A 22,617-nucleotide genomic window follows, 5' to 3' on the forward strand; every position below is an offset into this window, starting at 1 on the left:
ATTAAGAACTGTATTTGAAATGCACACTTTATTTTTATTGCTCCTTCTCTCCCGGGCTTTTCCAACACAGGGTTTTTAATAAGACACAGTGTTTATTTGTGATGTGTCCACTGTTTTGTCTTGAATTGTATCATCAGCTTCATACGATGTTTCATGTGTTGAATTCGATGCTGCCGTGGAATTGGGGGCTTTGGTTCTCCTATTTGAGTTGCCTGAAAACACGCAAAACAAAATGAAATAATTATTTGGAATTAGGACGAAATTGGACTTCTTAAAATTTGTGCTTAAAAAATAAATGTCGTAGCAATATTGAAAATATTATGTCCTGATAACACTATGTTGATGAGTGAGAATCGAATCATTTCAAACCTGTTTTTGAGCATTTCCTCCTGAAAGTCAAATAAGGGAAATATTGAGTAACAGAAGTAAGGATTTCATGTCCCTGCTTATCTTTCTTTCTCCATGCTTCCATGGAGGAAACTACACATTTGATAAGAAGGTAACAGTTTCTTGGTTGCTAAATAAAAGTGTGACTGTCCCTGTGCATAAAGTGAACAAAACTATACTAAAGCAAATCATAATAATTTGCAGCACTCCTTAAGGCTTTACCATCATAAGGAATTTAGATGTAATTTTTTTTTTTTTTAACGATTGGCCCTAAGCTAACATCTGCCAATGTTTTTTTTTCTTCTTTTTCTCCCCAAAGCCCCTCAGTACATAGTTGTATATTCTACTTGTAGGTCCTTCTAGTTATGTGTGGGACGCTGCCTTAGCATGGCTTGACGAGCAGTGCTAGGTCCACGCACAGGATCCGAACCAGCGAAACCCTGGGCCACGGAAGTGGAGCATGCAAACTTAACCACTCGGCCACACGGTGGCCCTAGATGTAATGTTTTAAAAGAACACATTTGTGCCGTAATCTCATTCACTCATTCTATGTAAATGAGTCCAAAATGCACAAGGGTAGAGGAATGTGGACCTTTGCTCATCAGAAGTTCAACTAACAAGCTTGTAGCAAAGAAATAGATTATTCTTCACCAAATGGTGTTGGAAAAGTAATTGTGAAAATAATGAATGTATCATATAGTTCACCAATATATACCAATTTAAATCTATTTACATAATATATAAATATGTAAAGCAGTGAAAGAAATCACAGACGTCACTAATGACCTCCTGTTGCCAATCCACAGGCCAGGTCACAATCCACATCTTATTTGACCTGTCAACAGCATTTTCTTTTTCGGCTTCCAGGATGCCACTCTTTCCTGTGTTGCCGTTGCTCCTCAGCCTCTCCTGTTGGTCCCTCTTCTTCTCCCAGGCCCCGTAGACCTAGGAGTGCCTCAGGGCTCAGCCCTTGGTTCCTGTCTCTGTGTCACTCCCTACTTAATCTCATTAATCTCTCAGGTTTTAATACCTTCTCTATGCTGATGACTCCCAGATGTATACTTCTAACCCAGACCTCTCCTGAACTCCAGATTCAACCTTCTACTTGACATCTCCACTTGGACATCTAGTAGACATCTCCAGCTTAGTCCAAAACTGAAATTTGGATCATTCCCAGAAAAAAAAAAAAAAAAAAAGCCCATTCCACTTACAGTCTTTTTCTCCCCGTTGCAGTCGTCCTTGATTCTTTTCTCTCACACCCCACATGCAATCCATCTGAAATCCTGTTGACTACACTTGTAGAATACATCCAGAATCAATCCACTCACTTCTCATCACCTTTACTGCTACCACTGATTCTATTCTTAGCACAACACTCAGAGTGATCCTTTACAACATAAGTCAAATCACATCCTCTGCTCATAACCCTCCCTGTCACTGAAATCTTTATAATGGCCTATGTGATCTCATATACACACATCATTAATCTCCTTGACTTCATCTTTTTCTATTCACCCCCTCATTCACTCCAACCTCTTTGATCAAACATTTCAGGCACATTCCAGCCACAGGGCCTTTGCACTGGCTATCCACTGTCTGGTATGTTCTTCTCCCAGATTATCTGCACAGTAACTCTCTCATTTCAAAGTCTTTGCTCAAAAGTCACCTTTTCAATTCAACTGAGTTTAAAATTGCAACTACGTCTCCCCCCCATCCACGATCCCTTTTGCTCTCCATTTTTCCCCATAGTATTTATTTTCTAATATACTATAATTTACCTATTTATTATGTTTATCATTTATTGTGTATCTCCTGTCACTAAAATGTAAGCACTGCATGCCAGAGATCTTTTACTATTTTATTCATTGATGATGTGTCTAGAAAAAAATGCCTTGTACATAGGTAGTGTTCAATAAATATTTGTTGAGTGAAATAATGAATTAAAGCATAAGATTAAAAGTTTGACATAATAAAAACTTTGAAATTGTAGCTGGTAAAAGACAAGATTGGAAGCCACCTGGGAAGAAAAGTTTAGAACCAATGATTCATGTCTAATATATAACAAAGTCTTACCTATCAATATATAAAACATTAACACCTCTCAGTGGGTGAAAAAACTGGACAAAAGATATGGCTAATAAACATGAAAAGATCTTCAGTCTTACTAGGAAGAAAGAAATGTAAATTCAAAAGGTAATAAGCCATTCTTCCTGACTCACTTAGGCACAGGAAAAAAGTAATCTTTCTTAGCCAAGGGTGTGACATGATGGACATTTTTTTTTTTTTAAGTCTGAAGCGTTCCTACCTGTAATGCGATTTTAACATAAAGTTCCCAAGGAAACCAACAGAGATGAGATCTAAAATTTATATAGAAAGATGTTCGGTGGTTATTTTCAATACCAAAAAATGTAAGTGCCTTAAATTTCTAATACTCGGGGAATTGCTAAATTATCATGCGTGAAGTATCATCAAAAGGTGATTTCCAGTAAATTTTTATTACATGGAAAGTTCTCAGAATACCATGTTAAGTTTGAAAGGATGCAAAATTATCAGCAATACAATAATAGTACTTTCGGCTTACTATCAGCTTCTCTCTGCTTAAAATCCTTTAGGCTCAACTCTGAACTTCTTGGTTAGGCTGAGGACCTGGCCCTGCTTCCCTCTCCCAGCTCAGCCTGCCCGCCTCCCCTCCTTATACCTGGTGTTTCAGACAAACAGAAATACGGACAGGTTCCCCAGCATGCCCTGCTGCCTCTCTCTGCCCCAAGCCTTTGCACACACTATTCCAGCTACTTGGTGCCCTTACTTTCCAATCACTTTTACTTGAATAACTATTACTTGTCCTTCGGGTTTTAGAAATGTCTGCTCTGAACCTCCCTAAGGGGAAGGGAGACCCATTCGCCAAGAGATTCCATTATTATAAGTAGCTACTTCCTCTATTTTTTGCCATCTAGACTGTCTTCTTGATATGCATTTTTTATTTTGTTTTTCTTTAGATAAGCCTAAGCCTCACCTTTGATTGTGTTCATACTGCCTGGCTTTGCCCATTTATAAGTAGTTATATAAACTGCTTTCTAGGGCCAATCAGGACATCTCCCACTGTGGGTTGATTTCATAGTTCGACACCCAAAGGGCAATATTATTTACAAGTTTTGAAGAAAGCAGTCCCACTACAGCCCAGATCCTGCCCACAGGACTGAAACACGTGTGGTATAGTTCTCTGGGCTAATATTAAAATTATTGCAAGTTTAAAATGTAGGGCCTAGAGAGGTACAATATATGGCTTTATTTCATTACATTTCTTATGAACTTTTTTGATGGTAAAATAATGTTCTACTTCTAAACATCCAATCATAATGTTTCAGCCATATAATTTGATTTTCAAAAGTTAATTTGTTGTAGGCACAACATTTTCTAGCCTGGCAAGTAGCCCTTTGCCCAATCAGCCAGCATGGCTGTTTAAGATACATGTAGCAGAGAAAGCTGGCGTGAAAATTCGATGAACTGACAAGTTCTTGACTGTTATTTACAAAGTAGACTTTAAAAAAAATAGTAGGTTCAAATTTAACTACTAATTACTTAAGCAATGGAATATATTCCATATGGGGGCCCTTAAAACTATTTTCCTCATGTAACATTTAAAAAACAAAATGTTTGTAGGTTTATTTTTCATTTTATTATAGCAGGTAAAGGTAAAAGATCAAGGATATAAGATGTAAATTAGTTTCATACTATCTGGGTGGCATTTGTATCTTACATAAGCCTTTCTTTAAACATCTAAAATTTTAATATTTCATTTCCTGGAAGTCTGAAAACTGTAATGTTGGTTAGTTCAAGTCCTTCATGTTTCCTAAGCTTTTTACAAACTTAAATTTGTAATATTTTAATCAGATTTTCAAGGTGTTTTTATCTACCTTGTCACATACAGTTTTTGTTTTTGTCTTTTTTTATGGGGAATAAACTCAGGAAGTTATTTTCTAACTTAGCTTGAGTTTCTCTCTAAGTCATCTCCATTCTGACAGCTCTAGTTTCCATTATTTATTTTTCTGGCCACAACTGAAAATCTTTAACCGGTCCACTGCCCTCTGAGACTTAAAGGCTTGCAAAATACGTTCCAGTATTATAGATTTTTCTTCATCAAGGACTCATGAAGACCCCATTCTCCAGGCCTGACCCTTATTCCCTTGGCCACTGGATCCTTCTAACCAGTGTAGGTGCAGCCAAAGATAATTTCTTAGATTGGCTTGATAGAGCAAGGCAGTTCCCTCAACAAGACCAATTTGCTACACAAACAAGAAAAGATTTGTTATAAATAAACACCCTACTGACATCATTTGGAGCAGGAGCTTTGATTAGCAAATTAACACCCGTGGTGTTCACTCTCTTCCTGCAGCTTATAAAAATCCAAAGGAGTTTTCAGTGTATATCCCTCTGGTAAGTTAGAGTAATTGGACATATGGGAAAACAATTTCGATGAGTGGGCTATCATGACAACAGAGTCCAGCTAACTGCATCCCTTTGGAATGATTTTAAAAGAGAAAGAAGCAAAAGTCTAAGCAATCTCAGCTTTTCCTAGTTTTGCTTTAATAAATAGAAGTTCATTTCTTAACCAACGAAATAGGGATAAAACCAGCGGCCTTTCTATCACAAGGTTACAATATGGGTTCCATTTTAAATAAGAAATCTGTAATTCTACTAACTCCCAAGGGATTTGTTACACCTAAAAGTTTTTCTTATTTAATTCCTCCTTTTCTTTACCTGAGTGCAAATTGCAAAGATCCAGCATCACTGTTGTTTCCTGGGTTGACATTAATTGCTCTTTCTGCTGCTCGCATCCCATTTTCATTCTTTTTTCTGTTCTGGTCATCTTATGTAAATCTCAACCTTCCTTTAATCCTATACCTCTCAGACTGGCATTTACACTAAAGCTTTGGCCTATGTCAAAATTTAAATCCAATTCATCAAACAAATTCATCAAACAAAATCTTTCCATCCATCTTCATCACAAACTAGACCAATATATTTTTTCTGCTAACAGTTAAGTTTTGCATTCACTTTCAGAACCAGCCCTCAGGGGTCCATTTATCCTGGAACTCTTCTATGGACTCTGCTCTTGCCTGCCATTTCAAAATATCAAGCGAATGCTGGGGCCTTCTGCAGGTCTTCATCTCCTGGCTATCTGGCAGAACTGTAATTAAGCTTTTCTGCCTTTATCTGCCTGTATCCTCCTAGCTTCTGTGTTACCATTCTGCAGTCCTACAGCAGCTTCTAATTACTAATCATTTGGCTCACTTTTTTAGTAGAAAATTTACAAATCCCACTCATCCCACAGTTCCTTCTAATGGAAATAGCAGTCTTAAATTTGCACCCAAAAGTGTTTTTTATTTGCAAGACGATGTTTTCCCTTCAAATTTAATATAATGCACAAGACTGGATCTGAGGTAAATGGTGAAATGAGCAAAACTTGCCTAGTAACCTACCAATCTATTGACTGCCCCCTTCTTCAATGTCCTGCCTTCCTCTAAAGGATATATAAGTATCTTATGTAAATACAGTAAAAAATTCATTGTGAAGGTTAACATCCTAGACTAGCCCTTTTGCTTTGCCCATCCATCAGTAAGTGAAGGCAGTTCTATCCAGAAATGTTTCTTCTACCCAATTTTTTCCACAATTGGCCTTTTTTCTTTTCCTTTTCTGCATTGTTAAATTCTTCCAACCACTGATGACTAACATAACTCACAAAGGAATTCAGCTGATATTTTAAATCCTTTAAATGAATTTTTTGTTTGTTTTGTTTTTGTTTTTGTTTTGAGGAAGATTAGCCCTGAGCCATCATCTGCAGCCAACCCTTTTCCTTTTGCTGAGGAAGATTGGCCTTGAGCTAACATCTGTGCCCACCTCCCTCCATTTTATACGTGGGATGCCTGCCACAGCATGCCCTGATAAGTGGTTCATAGGTCCGTGCCCAGGATCTGAACCTGCAAACCCTGGGCCGCCAGAATGGAGCACATGAACTTAACTGCTACGCCACAGGGCCAGCCACCAAAATCCTTTAAATGAATTTTAATGAGATACTGGTTTCTATTTTGCTTATTGGTTCCAACATCAGCTAGGATTGCCTAACCATGGGTCCTGAGGAGGACTCAGAAATGCTAAATGTAGCCGTAGCTCTGCTGTGAAATGCGATTTTCTACATTCCAGGAACAAAAATGTTATTTTAAGTAGAAAGGTCCCTTTAGGAGGCAAAAATGGCCTGTTCTGCCATTGAATTCAAATGATCCCATCTTCTGCTAAGATCTCAGTGAGTTCATAAAGCCTTTCTGAAACAAAGAATGGTGCTACAAAAAAATTTGGCAGCCTAATTAATAAGACTTTTTTTTCTAGTTAATAAGACTTTTGAACAGAGTTTTGTTGGAGTGGTATTAAGGCTACTAAGAAAAATAGCTCCCAAAGTTATCTATATATTTAGTACAAAACCCACCAAAATACCACTTGATTTTTAAAAATTTGACAATGTGACTCAAGAGTTTATTTGGAAACCTGAATATTAAAAGCGTAGCCAAGAAACGTTGAAAAAAAAGCATAATGGGAGGGAAGAGAAAGTCTTGCCTAATCAGATATTGAAATAAATTATATACCTACAGTAATTTTTAAGGTATATTACTAGCTTAAGAATATGCAGACTGAAAAATTTTACAGAACAGAAAGTGTAAAGACAGATCTCAGTATAGATAAGAATTTAGTTTATGACAAAGGTGACATTTTAAATTGGCAAGAGAAAGATGGTTTATCGAATAAATATTTGGGCAACTGGCTCATTATTTGCAAAATAAAAATAAAGGCAAATCCCTACCTCACGCTTTACACCAAATTAAAATTCCAGGATTGTTAAAGATTTAAATATAAAAACAATGAAAAAATGTGGAAGAAAATATAGGTGAATACATGTTATAGTGAGGTAAGAAATTTCTAAGAATGAAACTAAAGAGAAATCACAAAAGGAGAAACTTCTACACTTGAAAAATCGACACATACAAAATTAAAAAGGAAACAACTATGAAAAACATTTGCAACATGTGAAAAAGCGTTTAGTTACTGGATGCAAAGTTTTTATAAAGCAATGAAAAATGAATACTCCCATAGAAAAATGTGTCTAAGATAGGAGCAACAATATGCAACAAAAGAAATAATGACAAATAAACATTAAAATGTCCACTCTCGCTCCTAATTAGATGAATTTAAAATAAAACACTATATTACTTCTCTTAATGAAATTAGTAAAATATATAGCTTTTGAAATAATAATACCCGTGAAATAGTGCTTTTCTGGAGGGTAGTTACCAACTTGTATTCAAAGCCTTTAATATACGCCCATTTGCTCAGCAATTCCACTCCCAGAGATATATACTAAGAAAATACTAAGATGTTCAATGTACATGTGTAATAGAAGAAATGGAAGCTAGCTCAAAGTCAATAATTTAATAAAATATGGTATACTCAGATTTTGGTTTTAAACACCATTCTCAACTAAAATGAACCAGGCTTCTTAGAGAAACGGCAGATTCCAGGGCTGGAACAAGGAAAGTACGGGATGCCCTGGAACATCCTGTAACAAAAAGCAAAAAAGTGCTCAAAAAATGATGGACACAGGACTCAATTTAAAGGGGCTCCCACAGGCCAAATATGAGACAATTTAAGGATCAGAATAAACAATGATCATAATAAAATATTTTAGAATAAATAATCTGAGTCCATACTGATATAAATAAGTACATACATAAATGAATAGGTAAATAAATAGGAGAGAAAGAAAAGCTCTTCCTTGTAGCAGAATAACAACTAATAAATGTAGAAGGACTCATACGGTTAGAAAACCACCATTTTACAAGTATAATAATAATAATTCTAAAATTATTTTGAAATTTTGGATGAAAAAATTCAGTCAAGAGCCATCAATGAATGGGTGAAAGTTTGAGGAGAAACAGGATTTTTTCACAATCTCAAAGTACCTCCCCACAAATTACTTAGTAATGAATGACAAAGGGAAAAATAGTGACTTTACAATATATTAATCCAGCAAACACAACCTCAACCAAAGAATCCAACTTAGTGTTAGCAATAATGCGACAGCTCAATATCACATGCTTCCTGATATGATGCCCTGAGAATATCACCTCCATAGTATCCCTGTCAAAATGCACAATCTCTCTCCAATCATGAGAAAACATCAGACAAATTTAAATTGAGGGATGCTGTACTCTTTTTTTTTTTACTCTTCAAAAATGTCAAGATCATGAAAGACAAAAAATGAGAATTAAAAGAGACTAAAGAAGTATGACAACTAATTACAAGATGTAATTCTGGACTAGATCCTAGATAGGAAAAAAATACCTAGTAAGAATATTGGCAAAATTTGAATATGAACTGCAGATTAGATAATATTACTGTATCAATGTTACATTTCCTGACTTTGATAAATGTACTATAATTATGTAAGAAAAAAATTCTTGTTCTTAGGAAATACATACTAAAATATTTATGGTTAAAAGGCATGATATCTTCAAATTATTTTCAAACGATTCAGAAAATACACATCGAAAGAAAGTCAATGATGAAGAAAACGAGATAAAATATTAACAATTAGTAAATCTGGGAAAAAGCATAAACCTTCTCCATACTTTTCTTGCAACTTTTCTGGAAGTGTGAAATTATATCAAAATAAAAGAATAAAAAATAGTCCTCCATCAAGGTAATAAAATGGAACCATTAAAAATGATGGCAAAGGTATTTATTTATTGGCAAACAAATATGTCAATATGTTCAGTGAGCATGTTAAGACTCATTTCCCCCCGATTTTGTTATATACATGTATCTATAGATGCACAGAAAAAAATCCGTGAAGGATATTCACCATGGTATTAATATCTGTTATCTCTGTGTGGTGAGATCATGGATGACGTTATTTGTTTGTTTGTTTCTGTGTATTTTCTAATTTTTCTACAATGAAAGTGAATTGAAAGAAAGGTTTTCTTTCTGGGGAAGTGAGAATGTCTTCTAAGAAGAAGAAATATGGCAGACCGTTCTCAGCCAGTCCAAGTCCTGTTTTGCTCACAGGCAGAATAAATGATCATATGATCTTCAAATTTGCCTTCTTGCTCAGTGTTCCGTACATAATTTACGTTTCTCTCGAGACAACTGTACCTTACTGCTGATTGGCTTATCTTTCTTCCCATTTATATCCCCTGCATTTACAAAAGAGACCAGCAAATACAAGCTTGGAGTTGTCTGTTATGATTATTTCATTTGTGCCAAGCAGCTCTACTACCTGCCCTCTTCACTTTGGTCACAAACTCCACTTCCAAGAAGCCCTCTCCTCGATCTTCCACCTCTCTCCACAACCCCAGGGTGTCAACAGATACTCAAAACGACAGGATGAACATGCTTTATCTTCCTGGAGCATCAATTGTCCTCAGAAATAGGAAGGAAAAGATGTTATTATCAGAGTAAAACTTGCCATTATATTATGCAGTCAAATTGAAAATTCCCATAAATTTTGAAAACAAAGTGGGCAACTACTAATAAGTGAAAGCTCATAGGGCTTAAAGCAGACCTTTCCACTCTAGGCCTTGGAATTTCAGAGACACAAATTCCTTTCTTACCTACCTTTAAGGATTCTCCAATGGAAACGTTTGAGAAGCAGAGATCTAAAGCATTCAACCCTGTATGTGCTCCTCTATTAGCCATTAATTCTTCCCCATTTTATGAAACGAGCCCTCACTCTCAGGAGTGAGTGTCTGCTCAGAAAGATGCCCTTCACACAGCCATTTTCTGCTCAGAACAGTACATCCTATACAGTACAATTTACAAGCCATAGGATTCTTTTAAACATTGGCATTTAAAACATGCATAACTCAAAACACAAAAGTTAAAAAAGAAGAAAATGATTAGGGGACACAATTTAAAGGCCAATCAATTGCTTGACAATAGGACCTCTGAACAAAGTGAGCCCAGGAAGCAGCCAATTAAACTCCACGGTCACTGCCAGAGACTTGGTTTTTTTCAAGATCAATTCAACATGTATAAAGCCTTAAATTGTATACATTAAAAAGAATGCAACCCAATAGAATAAAGATACATGAAGGAAAAATCTTGGCAAAATAGTCTAGGATTAGACTTACTGTTATTTACAGAAACAAAAAGAGTCCAGTCCCTAAAGTCAGTTTTAATACATATACAAAAACACGTTTCCCTTTAGGCCATTCAAATCGCCTGTGATGAGAACAGTCTCAAGTATAAAAATTAATCTAAAAGGACGGGCGGTTGACTCTTACAAACAGATGGTTTTGAAAGAAAGGAGTGGTAACTGGTGATACCAATTTTCCTCTGAGGCAACTTTTACTTGCTTGATTATTACGCAAATATTTTGTTATGTCCCTAACCTTTAAGTTATTCCTTAAACGAAATACAGACTTGTCTTCTCAATAGCTAGAACACTGGCATCTATTCCTAGGTGGGAGATCATTGGAATGGAGCATGCATATTTAACAACCAGTATGGCAATGTTTTTTAATTATCACTTCAAAGGGTTGCTTTCAAATATAAACCATTTTCCCTTCCTATTCTCATGACAGTTGGATTACCTATTTTTGGGGGGGCTCTCCACTATGTCTGATTTGGTTAAAATCAATCCAAGGGACCAAAATCACCTGATTTGAAAGCAGCAGTGAGGCAGCAATCATATAAAATCCTACCTTGCCAATAGCAAGCACTCAGGAAAGGCGTAGCAAATTAATTTACTGACTTGACGAGCGCCATGTTTTTGAGAGGGGCGGAGTGGGGACATTGCATTACAAGGAAGCGGCTTCCTCTAACTCCATAGGAGCTGCATTGTTGGATGTCCTTGGCTAAACAGCATTAAGACTACAAGACTTGAATGAACAAGCCAATGAATTCTGTTGCCAGGTTCTCAGAGTCAATGTGAAATAACCTTTTGGAGCAGCCCCTGGAATCAATCAGGAAATATAACAAATTTTTATTTAGCACAGTGCATTGTACAGAGGAGCCACTCAGTGGATGTGTGATGACTCTCATGGTGACAGTAAACAACACTCCTTTGATCACCTACAATAGAGATGCAGGGCTACTCCATTCAATTCATTCAACAAACAGTTGTGAAGTGTTCTAGGCACTAAGGATAAAGTAGTGAGCAAACAGGAAGGAAATTCCTACTTTCCTGGAGCTTATCTAGTTAGAGTGGAGAAAAGCTAGACAATAGATAAGTAAAATATAGAGTATATTAGTGGTAAATGCTTAGGAGAAAAATAAGGCAGGAAGGGGGTATGAAATGTTGGAGGGAAATTAGAAATGTAGATAGAGTAACCAGGGAGGAACATAGACAGAAGAAATAGGAAGAAAATAGAGCATATGGACAGAGAATTTTCTAATTTTCTTTTAAAGTTTTTCATTTTCTTTCTTTTATTTGTGTATGTGTGAGGAAGATTGGCCCTGAGCAAACATCTGTTGCCAATCTTCTTCTTTTTGCTTGAGGAAGATTGTTGCTGAGCTCACATCTGTGCCAATCTTCCTCTATTTTATGTGGGACGCTGCCAGAGCGTGGCTTGACCGAGCAGTGCTAGGTCCTAGGTCCACGGGATCTGAACCTGTGAACCTCAGGCCACTGAAGGGAATGCATGACCTTAACCACTGTGCCACTGGGCTGGCCCCTCATTTTCCTTTTAAATGGAAGTTAGTGAGCACTGTATCTTGTTCTAAATTTATATTCTAAATTTTTATTAAAATATATTCTAAATATATGTCTCAAAATAAAACTCATTATTATTACTTTTAAAATACACTAATAGACATTCACAAAAATTTTAACAATTCTTTATGATTGAGTTTCATGATGATAACAATTGGCATTTGTGTAGCACTTTATAATTGAGATAACAATAAGATCCACTTCCACAAACTGTACAGAAACATTTCAACTTTATAGTCACAATACACATGCACACACACACACACACACCACTATACCTTAACTAGTTTGTAATCTGTTCAGGAACAGAGACTGTCTTCTATTTATTTTTCTATTTCTTTTATATCCCTCTAAATTATCCTATACTCCTTCGAATCCTGCACACCATAGGCACACAGGTAAATGCTTAATGACCATTGACTAACCAATCTCGAACAATGCAGCACTAAGAATTAATTATCAGGTATTTTGTTCCTCTGTTTATTTGACTTCTTTGACTCCATCGAAAACAAAATTTAAAAATTGCAAGAGGATAAACCTTTATAAGTGAAAGTGACATATATATTAAAGTTGATTTATTAGATCGATGTATTATTTTTCATGAGAACATTTATATCCTGCTGCTATTTTTTCTTGGGCTCAATTTCTGTAAGGCATTTCATCACAAAGGCCTAATTTAACATGAATTTTTACAAAGACACATAATAAATTGAATTTTTAGAAAGCATTCATTGTTAACAGTATGATCTGTTACCCAGGTACAGGTTATTCTTTTGAATAAAATACAGGTAATTGGCTACAAATAATGGATACTGATTACCTTCTGGAGTGGAAGAAGTCTCTAGGTTTTGAAGCTTAAGGCCAGTGTCTAATCTTTGAGGCTTTGTATACAGAAATAAATAGCAAAGGACACAGACGCTGATGACAAAGGCCAGTAAAACAAGGGCAGCAATTCCCAATCCGATCAGGGCACCAATGCTGAGGAAAACAGAAGAAACAGTGATTGTTTGCACATAAACCAAAGAGAAGGTTTAAACATTGTTAATTCTTGCTTCAGTCATTCATAACTAAATTACATTTCAGTATCTACAGTATATGATTGAAACGTACAGCTCATCTTTTTCTACCTAACATCAAATTCTTATCATATTTTCTCTATACATTTATATGTTAATATTCGTATAAAATACCATGTGATTTCATATCACAGGTCAAAGGTCACAGGATCCCTTAGGGATAGTTCAAGAACATCGCAATCACATAAGCCTCTATTATTAACATATTTTAGGAGGAAAGGTCACGTTCACCAATAGAAGATGAGCAGAAAAATATTTACCTCTGCAAAAGTAGTGAAACAAACGTTTAACAGAATGTAGAATTTTCCTTTGGAGACATGTATTGGAGACATCGTTTACTAACATACAAAACCACAACTATTACAACAGAGGAGAAGAAGGTTTAATTAAAGGAAGGCAATGTTTATGAAATTTATATAAAGTTCATGTTCAGTCTGAGTTTTTCCTTTCTAAAAGAGCATAACACCAATGGCTGCTAGCATTAAGGAAGAAACCCTTGTACTTTTCTCTAAAGATAAAGTGAATATCTGATATTTGCTCTGCACTAAATTTGTAATAATTTCGTCTGATACAGTTACCTGTAAGGCTAATCAGCTGAGGTTTGAAAACATAGTTTTCATAAACCTCTGAACTTAATAGTTTTAAAGGGAATGGAAGATTAGAAAAAAATTATCTTGAAAGACTAACATACAAACAAACATATGTACTTTACTTTCATGAACCATATGTATGTGTGGGTGTGTAAATATATAGAGATTTTAAGCTGATTGAGAGCAGATACTTCCGTTGACTTTCCCTTAGTGCTGTGCACACTTATTACAGTGCTTAATAGAGTACTTAGCTTGTAGTAAATGCTCCATAAATAGAAGCAAATCATAATTGACTGGTTATTGATCCACTTGCAGTAATTAAAAAGTAATCATCATTCAAAAGTAATGATCATTGAAGTGATCATTGAAAAGTAATGATCTTTTTCTTCATTATCTTCTTGGCTTGCCTCTAGGCTTCTGTTATTTCCCAGAGACAAGGGCCCTGACAAGTTTGACATGTACCAAAAGGGAGCCAAGGGAGAAACTGACTAAGGATGCTAGGTGTGTCACTGCCTTGGGAGGAAGGAGAAGAGAATTAAAAGTGAGGGGCTAAGCACGTCCCACTTATCCTTGACTTGAGGAGATAAAGTGCTCCTTCATTTTAGAGACTGCCTCCTGAGCCACAGACATGGAGCCAGACTTCCAGAGATTGTTGTGCTTGGTTTATTAATGTCAGCCCAGATCCCCCAGCCGTCTGCATGAGTGAGGACTGGGTAATGTTGTGGCTCGAGTCTGTATTTAGTTAGATATTTAGATTAGAGTTTGCCTTCACGTGGTGCACTCTCTTCCAAGGGTTCTGGCAACTCCTCTTTCATGCTTGTTTGCACTAAAGCTGACTTTCGTAGATCATACGTGTCAGGGAGGGTTAGGACTAAAGGAAGACACATGGGAACATAATCCACTTAATATTATGTGCTGCACAAGGCAGCTAGAAGGCCAGACATCTGGAAAAATTCCTGAAACAAAAACCAAGTTATTAAAAAAATCTTCGAAGTGAAAAAGTAATTTAGTCAATTTAAAAGTAAAATTGTCAACTAAATTCAACATACATATTATGGGCTTTTAATGTATACAATTTAAAAACCAGGTCACATGGTTTGAAGGAAAAACAAAGCATGCCATTTCTGCTTTCTGTTAAAATTTCTTCATAATCTTGGCAAACTGTTTCAATGACACAGTTCCACTTTACTGAAACGCTTTATGCATACAAAACTCTAGATAAAGATGGAGCTCTAGGAATCTCCTAAAATATTCATTTCAACAAATACTTATTGAACTCATGCATAACCCTGTGCAACAAGCATTATTTTCCTAGGTCCTGAAGAAGGTTAACGAAGGAAACCCTAAGAGGTTAGGGATTTGTAAGAGAAGAAAAGAAGAGAGTGATCCAGACACAGAAGAGGAAGAATCAAGTTCCTCAGGGCACCGTATGGCAGTATGCTTTTCAGTCCCTGAGAGAGGGTCTGAAGCTGCCGTCACGTTAATGCAGCAATTCTTCCACTCGGCAACTTCACTTACCTGGTAGTAGCTATGCTTGTGTCTTTCTCCAGCAGCTGCAGGATCTCAGAACAAATCCAGTGACTTCTGGAATATTTTTGCAATTGGACTATTTTAAATTAGGGGTGGAGAGCAAAGAACACGAGCGAAATGAAGCTCTAAATGTTACCTCCTCATTGTGTTCTCAGAGCTCAACAGCTAACAAGAAGCCCAGGTCTAACACTGCCAGCTGAGGCTATCAGTTGAAATGATTTCTACGTTTCCAGGAACTAAGCTGCACTGTCCATTTCGTCAGTGCTGAATGAAGACCCCAGCAAGCTGTTCATTCCTTTGTGCCCTCATAAACCTTAGGAAAGTTTTGTATCCTCTGCTGCTTGTCATTTCAGAACCGTTTAGGGATCCGAGAATCCCAGGCACTTTTCCAATCGAGTCTGACTTAAGAGTTTCCAGTCTCTGTTGGAGGCACTGCCACCATTATTAACACCTCCAAAGACTCGGAGCTGGGTTATTATATTATTTTCCAAAAGGCCAGATAAGACACCAGTGCAGTACAGATTGCTTCCCTGAATAATAAGGATAAGCTGTCATAATTTTCTGAGGTTATGGCCCACTTTGGCACAACACAACTTTGCTGGTTTAATTTTAAAAGGGCACTCCTTTTGAGATTTTTTTTTGAAGCTTGCAATACATTAAAAAATATTTTACTGATTCAAGAAGCAATATTTAAAGTCATTTGCTGTAGACTTGGCATGTGTGCCAAATTCTGGATCATGCTAGGAAATTGGGATAAATAATACTCTTCCTCTTACCAGCAGAGTCTCTCTATTTCTCCCTCTCTCTCTTATCCAGACATACGATAATTAGTTTGTAAGAAACAAATTAAGGTGGGGTGGGAGGTTTTGTAATTGTGGTACCCCATTCATTCTCCAGGCAAAAGGAAAGAATCATGTTCAAAATTTGCAATCCTTCGGAGTAGAAAGGGAGGAAAAAGCACTTCATAAAGAAACTATCTACATAAATAACTAGTTGGAATAAGTAAAATTCCCATCATAGGAAAAAGAGTCAAGAAAGACTCCACCTTAGAAGGTCTCTTCACTTCCCAGTAATGGTCAAATGGTTCAGGTGTGGAGAAAGAGGGTGTCCTAGAAAGGTTCTACGGTGTGTAATCATAGCATCTAAAACTCTATCTGTCTATGGGTCTCCAATTCGGTTCGAGGTCAGTGTCAGATCACCTGAAAAAGGCAAATTATAAAGCGCAATCGCGCGCGCACACACACACGTACAAACACACACACCCACACGCACACCCTTTTTTGATATTTTAAAGATACAGCCACTTCCTTCTCACGCCCAATGAGATTTAAAATAATCTAATCCTTGGTTATGCCTTAAAATGAGTCCCAAAGGAGCCCCTTTCTATTCAAATACACCAAATTCCCAAACGAATCAAAAAGACAATTAAAACCTCCTCCTTAACTTATCTGTGTGTCTTCTCTTTCTGCTAGCAGAGCTACCTGCCTGGGACTGGGCCCTGGCGAGAGCAAAGAGCAGTCTGTTCCCGCGGGGCGGGCGGGGAACTGAGCCGGGCCAGCCTGGGTGCGCCCTAGGCGCAGAACCTGCGCTCCTCCCGCGCGCGCCTCGCCTTGGGTCCCCGGGCGGATTCACGCCTCTGGCGACCACAGCTCAACCCTCGCCGGACGGGGTCGGCACCACGCGAGTCCTGGCTCCCTGAGGAGCTCCGAGCCTGGGGAGGTTTCTCCGCAGGGCCTTCACCCGCCCTCGGAGGCTCCGTGTCCTTCGGGAGAGACCCGACCTGAGCGGCTCGCGGGAACTCCGGCGACCTCCCTCCTCCCGGCGTGACACTGCTCGTCGCTTCCCTAGACCCCGGCTCGCCAGCCCCCTGCCCTGCCCACCTGAGGCTCCACATGTAGCTGTGCTTGTAGGGGAAGTAGCTGCCCGGCTCGCTGCAGCAGTATTTAAGGTCGGCGAAGCCGCAGCAGTAGAGGAGGGCGGCCCCCTCGCCGCGCCGGGGGCACTGGAAGGGCTCCACGAAGCTGTGGTTGAGGCTGTAGTAGCCGGAGCACACCCGGCTCGCCTCGCTCATCGCGGGCCGCTGCGGGCAGGGGCGCGCGAGCCCTGGATCTGCCCTCGGACCTCACAGGTCCCGCCCCGCCAGCTCCCGCGGACCCCTCCGCCCGGGTCGCCTCTTCTGATCTGGGGTCTGACTGCCCAGGCGTTTAGGCTTCGCGCCGCCTCTGCGCTCTCTCTCCTCAGCCCGTGCGCATGGTCTGGTTGCTTTACTCGCGCTTTTCTCTCTCTCGCTACTGAGTGATTCCTTTATCTGCCGGTCTCCTGCCCTGTTCTTCTTCTCCTTCTCCGTCCGTCGGCTTTCTTCACGCTCTCCTGACACCCCTCCACTTTCCCTCTCTTCATCAACAGCCTGGGGATCGTAGCTGTCCCCACTCCAGAAAGAGATTTCACCTGAAGGAAAAGTGCAGGCTAGGACGTGTTCGCCGTCTGGACAGATGCTGGCGAAGTTGCAGTTCTCCTTACTCAGGGACAGGGCAGGTGGGTTCCAGGCAAAGAGAGCCGAGCTGGGCAAGACTTTACCCACCGCGGGACGTTGAACCAAGGAGTGGGGTAGTGGGCAGGACAAAAGGCGCTGAACCACCAGTGAGGGGGTGTTGAGAAGTAACCCCTTCTTTGAGAAGTACGCGTGAAACATTTAAATCTGCCTATTTAAAAATCAAAGACAAGAAACAAAATTTTCTCCAAAAACTAGTCATGCCCTCTTGTGTTCAGTTAAAACAACCTGGAAAGGGAAGGAAAGGCAAGAGATTCAGGTAAGGAAAGCGAGGACTCTCTGGAGAGACAGGCAGAAAGGGAAGGAGGCAAAGGAAGCAGGGAGAAAGACCTTCATCAGTTTTAAGGTGTGCAGAAACTTCTCTTGTCCCCTTTCTGGTTGGTATTTCCATTTTCGTGATTCATTTGTTTATAAAGTCTTTCAAAATAACAATAGTAATGGATGCTTGTTGTAATAAGTCAAACAAGACTTCAATGTGTAAAGAAGAGAATAATAATAGCCTTAAGATGGGAGAGGAGGCGACGGAAACGTTCATAGAATTTCTGAGATGGTTAGAACATTGTTCCTTCCTCTTCATTTTCTGCGTCCTTCCCTTGACCAGAGGGTTGATTGGATGCCAGAATCGTGAATTTTACCGTGTTGGGTGTTGGGTATTTTTGTATTCCCATAAATATTCTTGAGGTTTATTCTGGAATGCACTTAAGTTACTTAGAAAGAGTTGGATTATTTCAGGTTTGCTTTTAAGCGTGTTAGGCAGGACCAGAGCAGACCTGAGGATTAAATTTTTCCCCTCTACTGAGGTGATACCCTCCTGAGTCCTCTTCTGGGTACCTTGTAAATTACAAGGCTTACCATCCTGACTGGTGGAGACAAATTGTTCCAGGCCTTATGAGAACTCCAAGGAATGTACCCTCTGCTCCTTTTAGGTGGCTCTTTTCCTGACGTCCAGTACTTTCCTTACAGGCATGTATTGATCAGTACCCCGCTGAAGAGTCAAGGAGATCCTCTGGAGATCCAGATTGATCTGTCTCTCTCTCTCTATCTCCCTCTCTCTCCGGCTCTCTTCTTTCTGGTACTCTGTCCTGCTACCTCTAGCCACCAGGACTTCCCTGGACTTCCAGCTCTCTTCTCAACTCAGGGAGACCACTTGGCTCTACCTGGGTTCCTCCTCCCTAGTCTGGAAACTCTGTCCAGGCAGCAATCTGGGGCAATCATAAGGCTCACCTCATCTGTTTCCCCTCTCTCCAGGATCCCTGTCCTTTACTACCTGATATCCGCGTATGAAACCCATTGTTTCTAGACTTTGTGTGTTTAGTTTTTCCAGGCAAGAGGGTAAATCTAGTCCCTGTTAAGCCATTTTAGCTGGACTTTGCCAGGAAATTGTACTTGATCTAAGCTAAGCTACTTACGTTCCCTTTCCTGGAATCGAGAGTCTGCCATGTGGACAGGAAGCCACAAGAAGCTAGCGTACAGGAAAGAGAAAAATGAAGCAGAGAGGAGCTGCAAAGGAGGGTGGAAAGAGCACTGATAGCTCTGCAATTCTTATTCAAGTCCTTTCCTGAGACCCATGGCACTCCTATCATTGGGTTTTTTGAGCCATCCCTCATTCCTTAGAGTCAAATCTCCTTTGCTGGCTGAAGTGCTTTCAAGTTGGATTCTGCTACTTGCAGCAAAAGGGTGCTAACTCATACAGCACATCGTCAGGCAAAGCTGAGGGGAGAATGCAGTTGAAAGGGAAAAACTGAAGCTCTTTAGTCAATGGAGCATGTTCCCTTGGAAGAGGAAGAAACAGGCAGCACAAGTAGACTTTTCTTCCTGTTGTGCAAGAGGAGAAGAGAATTTGAGATGAGGAGGAGGGTAGTTCTTCTGGACAACGATATTGGTCTTCTCAAAAAATATACAAAAGTCTTGCATGGAGCATGAAACAACAAGGTGGAACTGGAGTGCTTGAAGAGAATGGAAAAGGCTGAGAGTAAGCACTGTGGGGAACGTGCCTGGGTGACAGCAGAGTGGAGCAACAGGATCGGGTGCAGCACTGAGGACCCACTTATTGTTAGAAATCATAGCTTTCTAGGGGAACATTGTTGGTTCATGTGATTTTCTCAAACAATGAATGTTCCATAGTCCAGGAACAGGGGCAGAGAAATAAACAGCAAGATTTGTCAGGATGATTCTCTGGGGCTGTGCTCTGGCCCATTACTGCCTCAGCAATCATGGCAGCACCTTAGCTCTTTCCTACCCTCAAATACACACAAAAACATACACAGAGAAAGGCATGCTCACAGCTGCTGGGCTCTACCAAGCTTGGAGCACCTTGAGACCACTGAAGTTCAAGCAAACAAAGGAGCCTTTTAACACATGAGGCTTAAGGGCAGTGTTAAGACTGACTTTCAGCAATACCAGTTCGGAAGATGCCCATCATTTGCTTGACTTGCCTGCTGTGTGGCCCCGTGTGACCCAGTCCCTAGCTCTCTGCCTCCAGGCAGGAGGAGTTCAGCAGGGAATGGGGAGGGGGCTCGCCCCACAGCAAAAGGTAGACATAAATTATATCTTTTAGGGGGCCAGCCCCATGGCAGAGTGGTTAAGTTCGCGCGCTCCGCTTCAGAGGCCCGGGGTTTCGCCGGTTCGGATCCTGGGCGCGGACATGGCACTGCTCATCAGGCCATGGTGAGGCGGTGTCCCACATGCCACAACTAGAAGGACCCACAACTAAAATATACAACTATATACTCGGGGGATCTGGGGAGTATAAAAAGCAGAAAAAAAAAAGATTGGCAACAGTTGTTAGCTCAGGTGCCAATCTTTAGAAAAAAAATTATATCTTTTATTTTCTTATGTCTCACTGGTTCTCAACAAAAGTAGTACTCCTATTTTGGAAATAAGGGGACATTTTTAGTTGTCGTGATGACTGAGTACCCTATGGCATTGAGGCTTGTGGGCCAGGGATGCTAGACATGCTGACATCCTTTAACACATACAGAAAAATGAAGGACTGTCTGTGCCTTTCAAATGTTCCACAGGACGTTCATGTAAATGAAAAACGTATTTATAATTATCTGCACCTGGCACCTGTTCCTGTGGTAAAAAAACAGGTACAACGGGTCTCTTGAATTTCCCAGGAATGTAACTACCATGTAAATTGAAGGAAGATTGTTCTTTGTTTTGTTTGGAACTTTACCAAGAGTTTTTCACTCTTTCAGAAAATCATGTACCAATGGTAATCTTGCTCGAGGCTATATTTGAGTTGCCAATACTGCACACGGTCTATGCCAGCCTGTGTTTGTACTGTTACTCCATAGTGATTGATAGCTAGTGCATGCACAGTATTGGTGTAAATCTTATGTCTTTTGGTATAGTTGTGCCTGAGCCTTTAGACGTGGAAATACAGATTTTATTGTAAGTTACATTCCATTCATTTCTTCTTTATATTACAGTAAAGGCATTATATATAGTGGATTAGTTTGCTAGGGCCACTATGACACAATACCATAGACTGGGAAACTTAAACAACAGAGATTTATTTTCTCACAGTTGTGGAGGTTAGAAGTCTGAGACCAAGATGTCAGGAGGGTTGGTTTCCTCCGAGTACCGTTCCAGACCTCTCTTCTTAACTTATAGATGGCTGTCTTTACACTGTCTTTCCTCTGAATGTGTCTGTGTCCAAATTTTGTCCTCTTATAAGGGCACCAGTCATATTGGATTAGGTCCCACCCTAATGACCTCATTTAACTTAGTTACGTCTCTAAAGACTCTATCTCCAAATATGATCACATTCTGAGGTACTGGGGATCAGGACTTCATCACATGAATTGGGGGGTAGGAGATAAAATTCATCCCATACAATTAGGTATGTAGACCCATCATATATGAATTTTATTTCAAAATGGTAAAGGGAGAATTATAGAAACATTTCTTATAAAATGAGGGACAGAGTCTGATAGTGTTGAGAGCTGCTGATATAATTTATCAGTAGGACACTGCAAATGTTATGTCTCATAGCTGAGTGCTGCTACTTACTTCTAATCTCCAGTCCAACAGGGTTCACCCAGAATTGGCATGATAGAACAAATGGGGGGAGATTAGGAACAAGAAGTATCTGGCTATTGGGTAAAAGCAAGATAAAGGTTCAAATGAAGCTGACTTGGCTATAGAAATAATGAAGAGGCCAGATGAGTGCTTTGCTCAGAAGCCTTCAAGAGATCCTTATTTCCAAACCTTCTGTAATCAGTGCCATTCTACTTTTCCCACATTGTTGCTCTCTTGATCATCTCTGACCTGCTCCGCTGCTCTGGCAAATCAGTCATCTTCCTTCCCCAGAAACATCTTCACGTTATGTTTTTCTATCCCAGAAATACCATGACTTTCTTCTTTCTCTCCAAATCATTGTCAATTTTCAAAGCCCAGCTACAGAATTTTCTCATCATATAGCTTCCCAAAACTGATAGAACTGAGCACTTACTGGGTAGACCAGAATTTGAATGGACATACATGAAGAGGCCGTGAAGAAACAGGGGTCATGAGAAAGCTGAAATTATGGTTTACAAGCAATAAGGCAGCAGAACATGTGCATAAACACATGGAAAACCAGAAAGAGTAAAATGATTTGTTGGCAGTAAAAGAAAGTGAGAAGCAGAGGGGAGAGTTGCTGAATGAGCATAATGGCGGTGGTGGGGAGGGGGGGTGTTGGTGAGCTCTTGCTGCTGAAAGGGTTAATAACAAACC

At 39.4% G+C, this 22,617-nt stretch overlaps 2 protein-coding genes across 2 annotated transcripts in view; one reads left to right on the forward strand and one right to left on the reverse strand.

Annotated features, from left to right (window-relative positions):
• Positions 1-22,617, forward strand: part of SREK1IP1 (SREK1 interacting protein 1) — a 121,712-nt gene that overhangs the window by 56,428 nt on the left and 42,667 nt on the right. The window lies entirely within an intron of this gene.
• On the reverse strand, positions 16-17,892 carry SHISAL2B (shisa like 2B). The gene is made up of 3 exons (XM_023625614.2): positions 17,225-17,892; positions 12,969-13,126; positions 16-212 (listed from the first exon to the last, which is right to left on the reverse strand). The coding sequence occupies exons 1-3, from the start codon at positions 17,413-17,415 to the stop codon at positions 76-78; spliced, it is 486 nt and encodes a 161-aa protein (XP_023481382.1). The 5' UTR covers positions 17,416-17,892; the 3' UTR covers positions 16-75.

This window comes from Equus caballus, chromosome 21 (assembly GCF_041296265.1).
Source record: "Equus caballus isolate H_3958 breed thoroughbred chromosome 21, TB-T2T, whole genome shotgun sequence".
Classification (NCBI taxonomy): Eukaryota; Metazoa; Chordata; class Mammalia; order Perissodactyla; family Equidae; genus Equus; species Equus caballus.

What these genes read in the sequence shown, in the direction of transcription:
- SHISAL2B (XM_023625614.2), bottom strand. Translation starts at nt 17,415, where the DNA reads ATGAGCGAGGCGAGCCGGGTGTGCTCCGGCTACTACAGCCTCAACCAC. An exon ending in AGCTACATGTGGAGCCTCAG is followed by an intron (nt 13,127 to 17,224) that starts GTGGGCAGGGCA and finishes TGTTTTCCTCAG; the next exon opens with CATTGGTGCCCTGATCGGAT. An exon ending in GACTTCTTCCACTCCAGAAG is followed by an intron (nt 213 to 12,968) that starts GTAATCAGTATC and finishes GCGTGTTTTCAG; the next exon opens with GCAACTCAAATAGGAGAACC.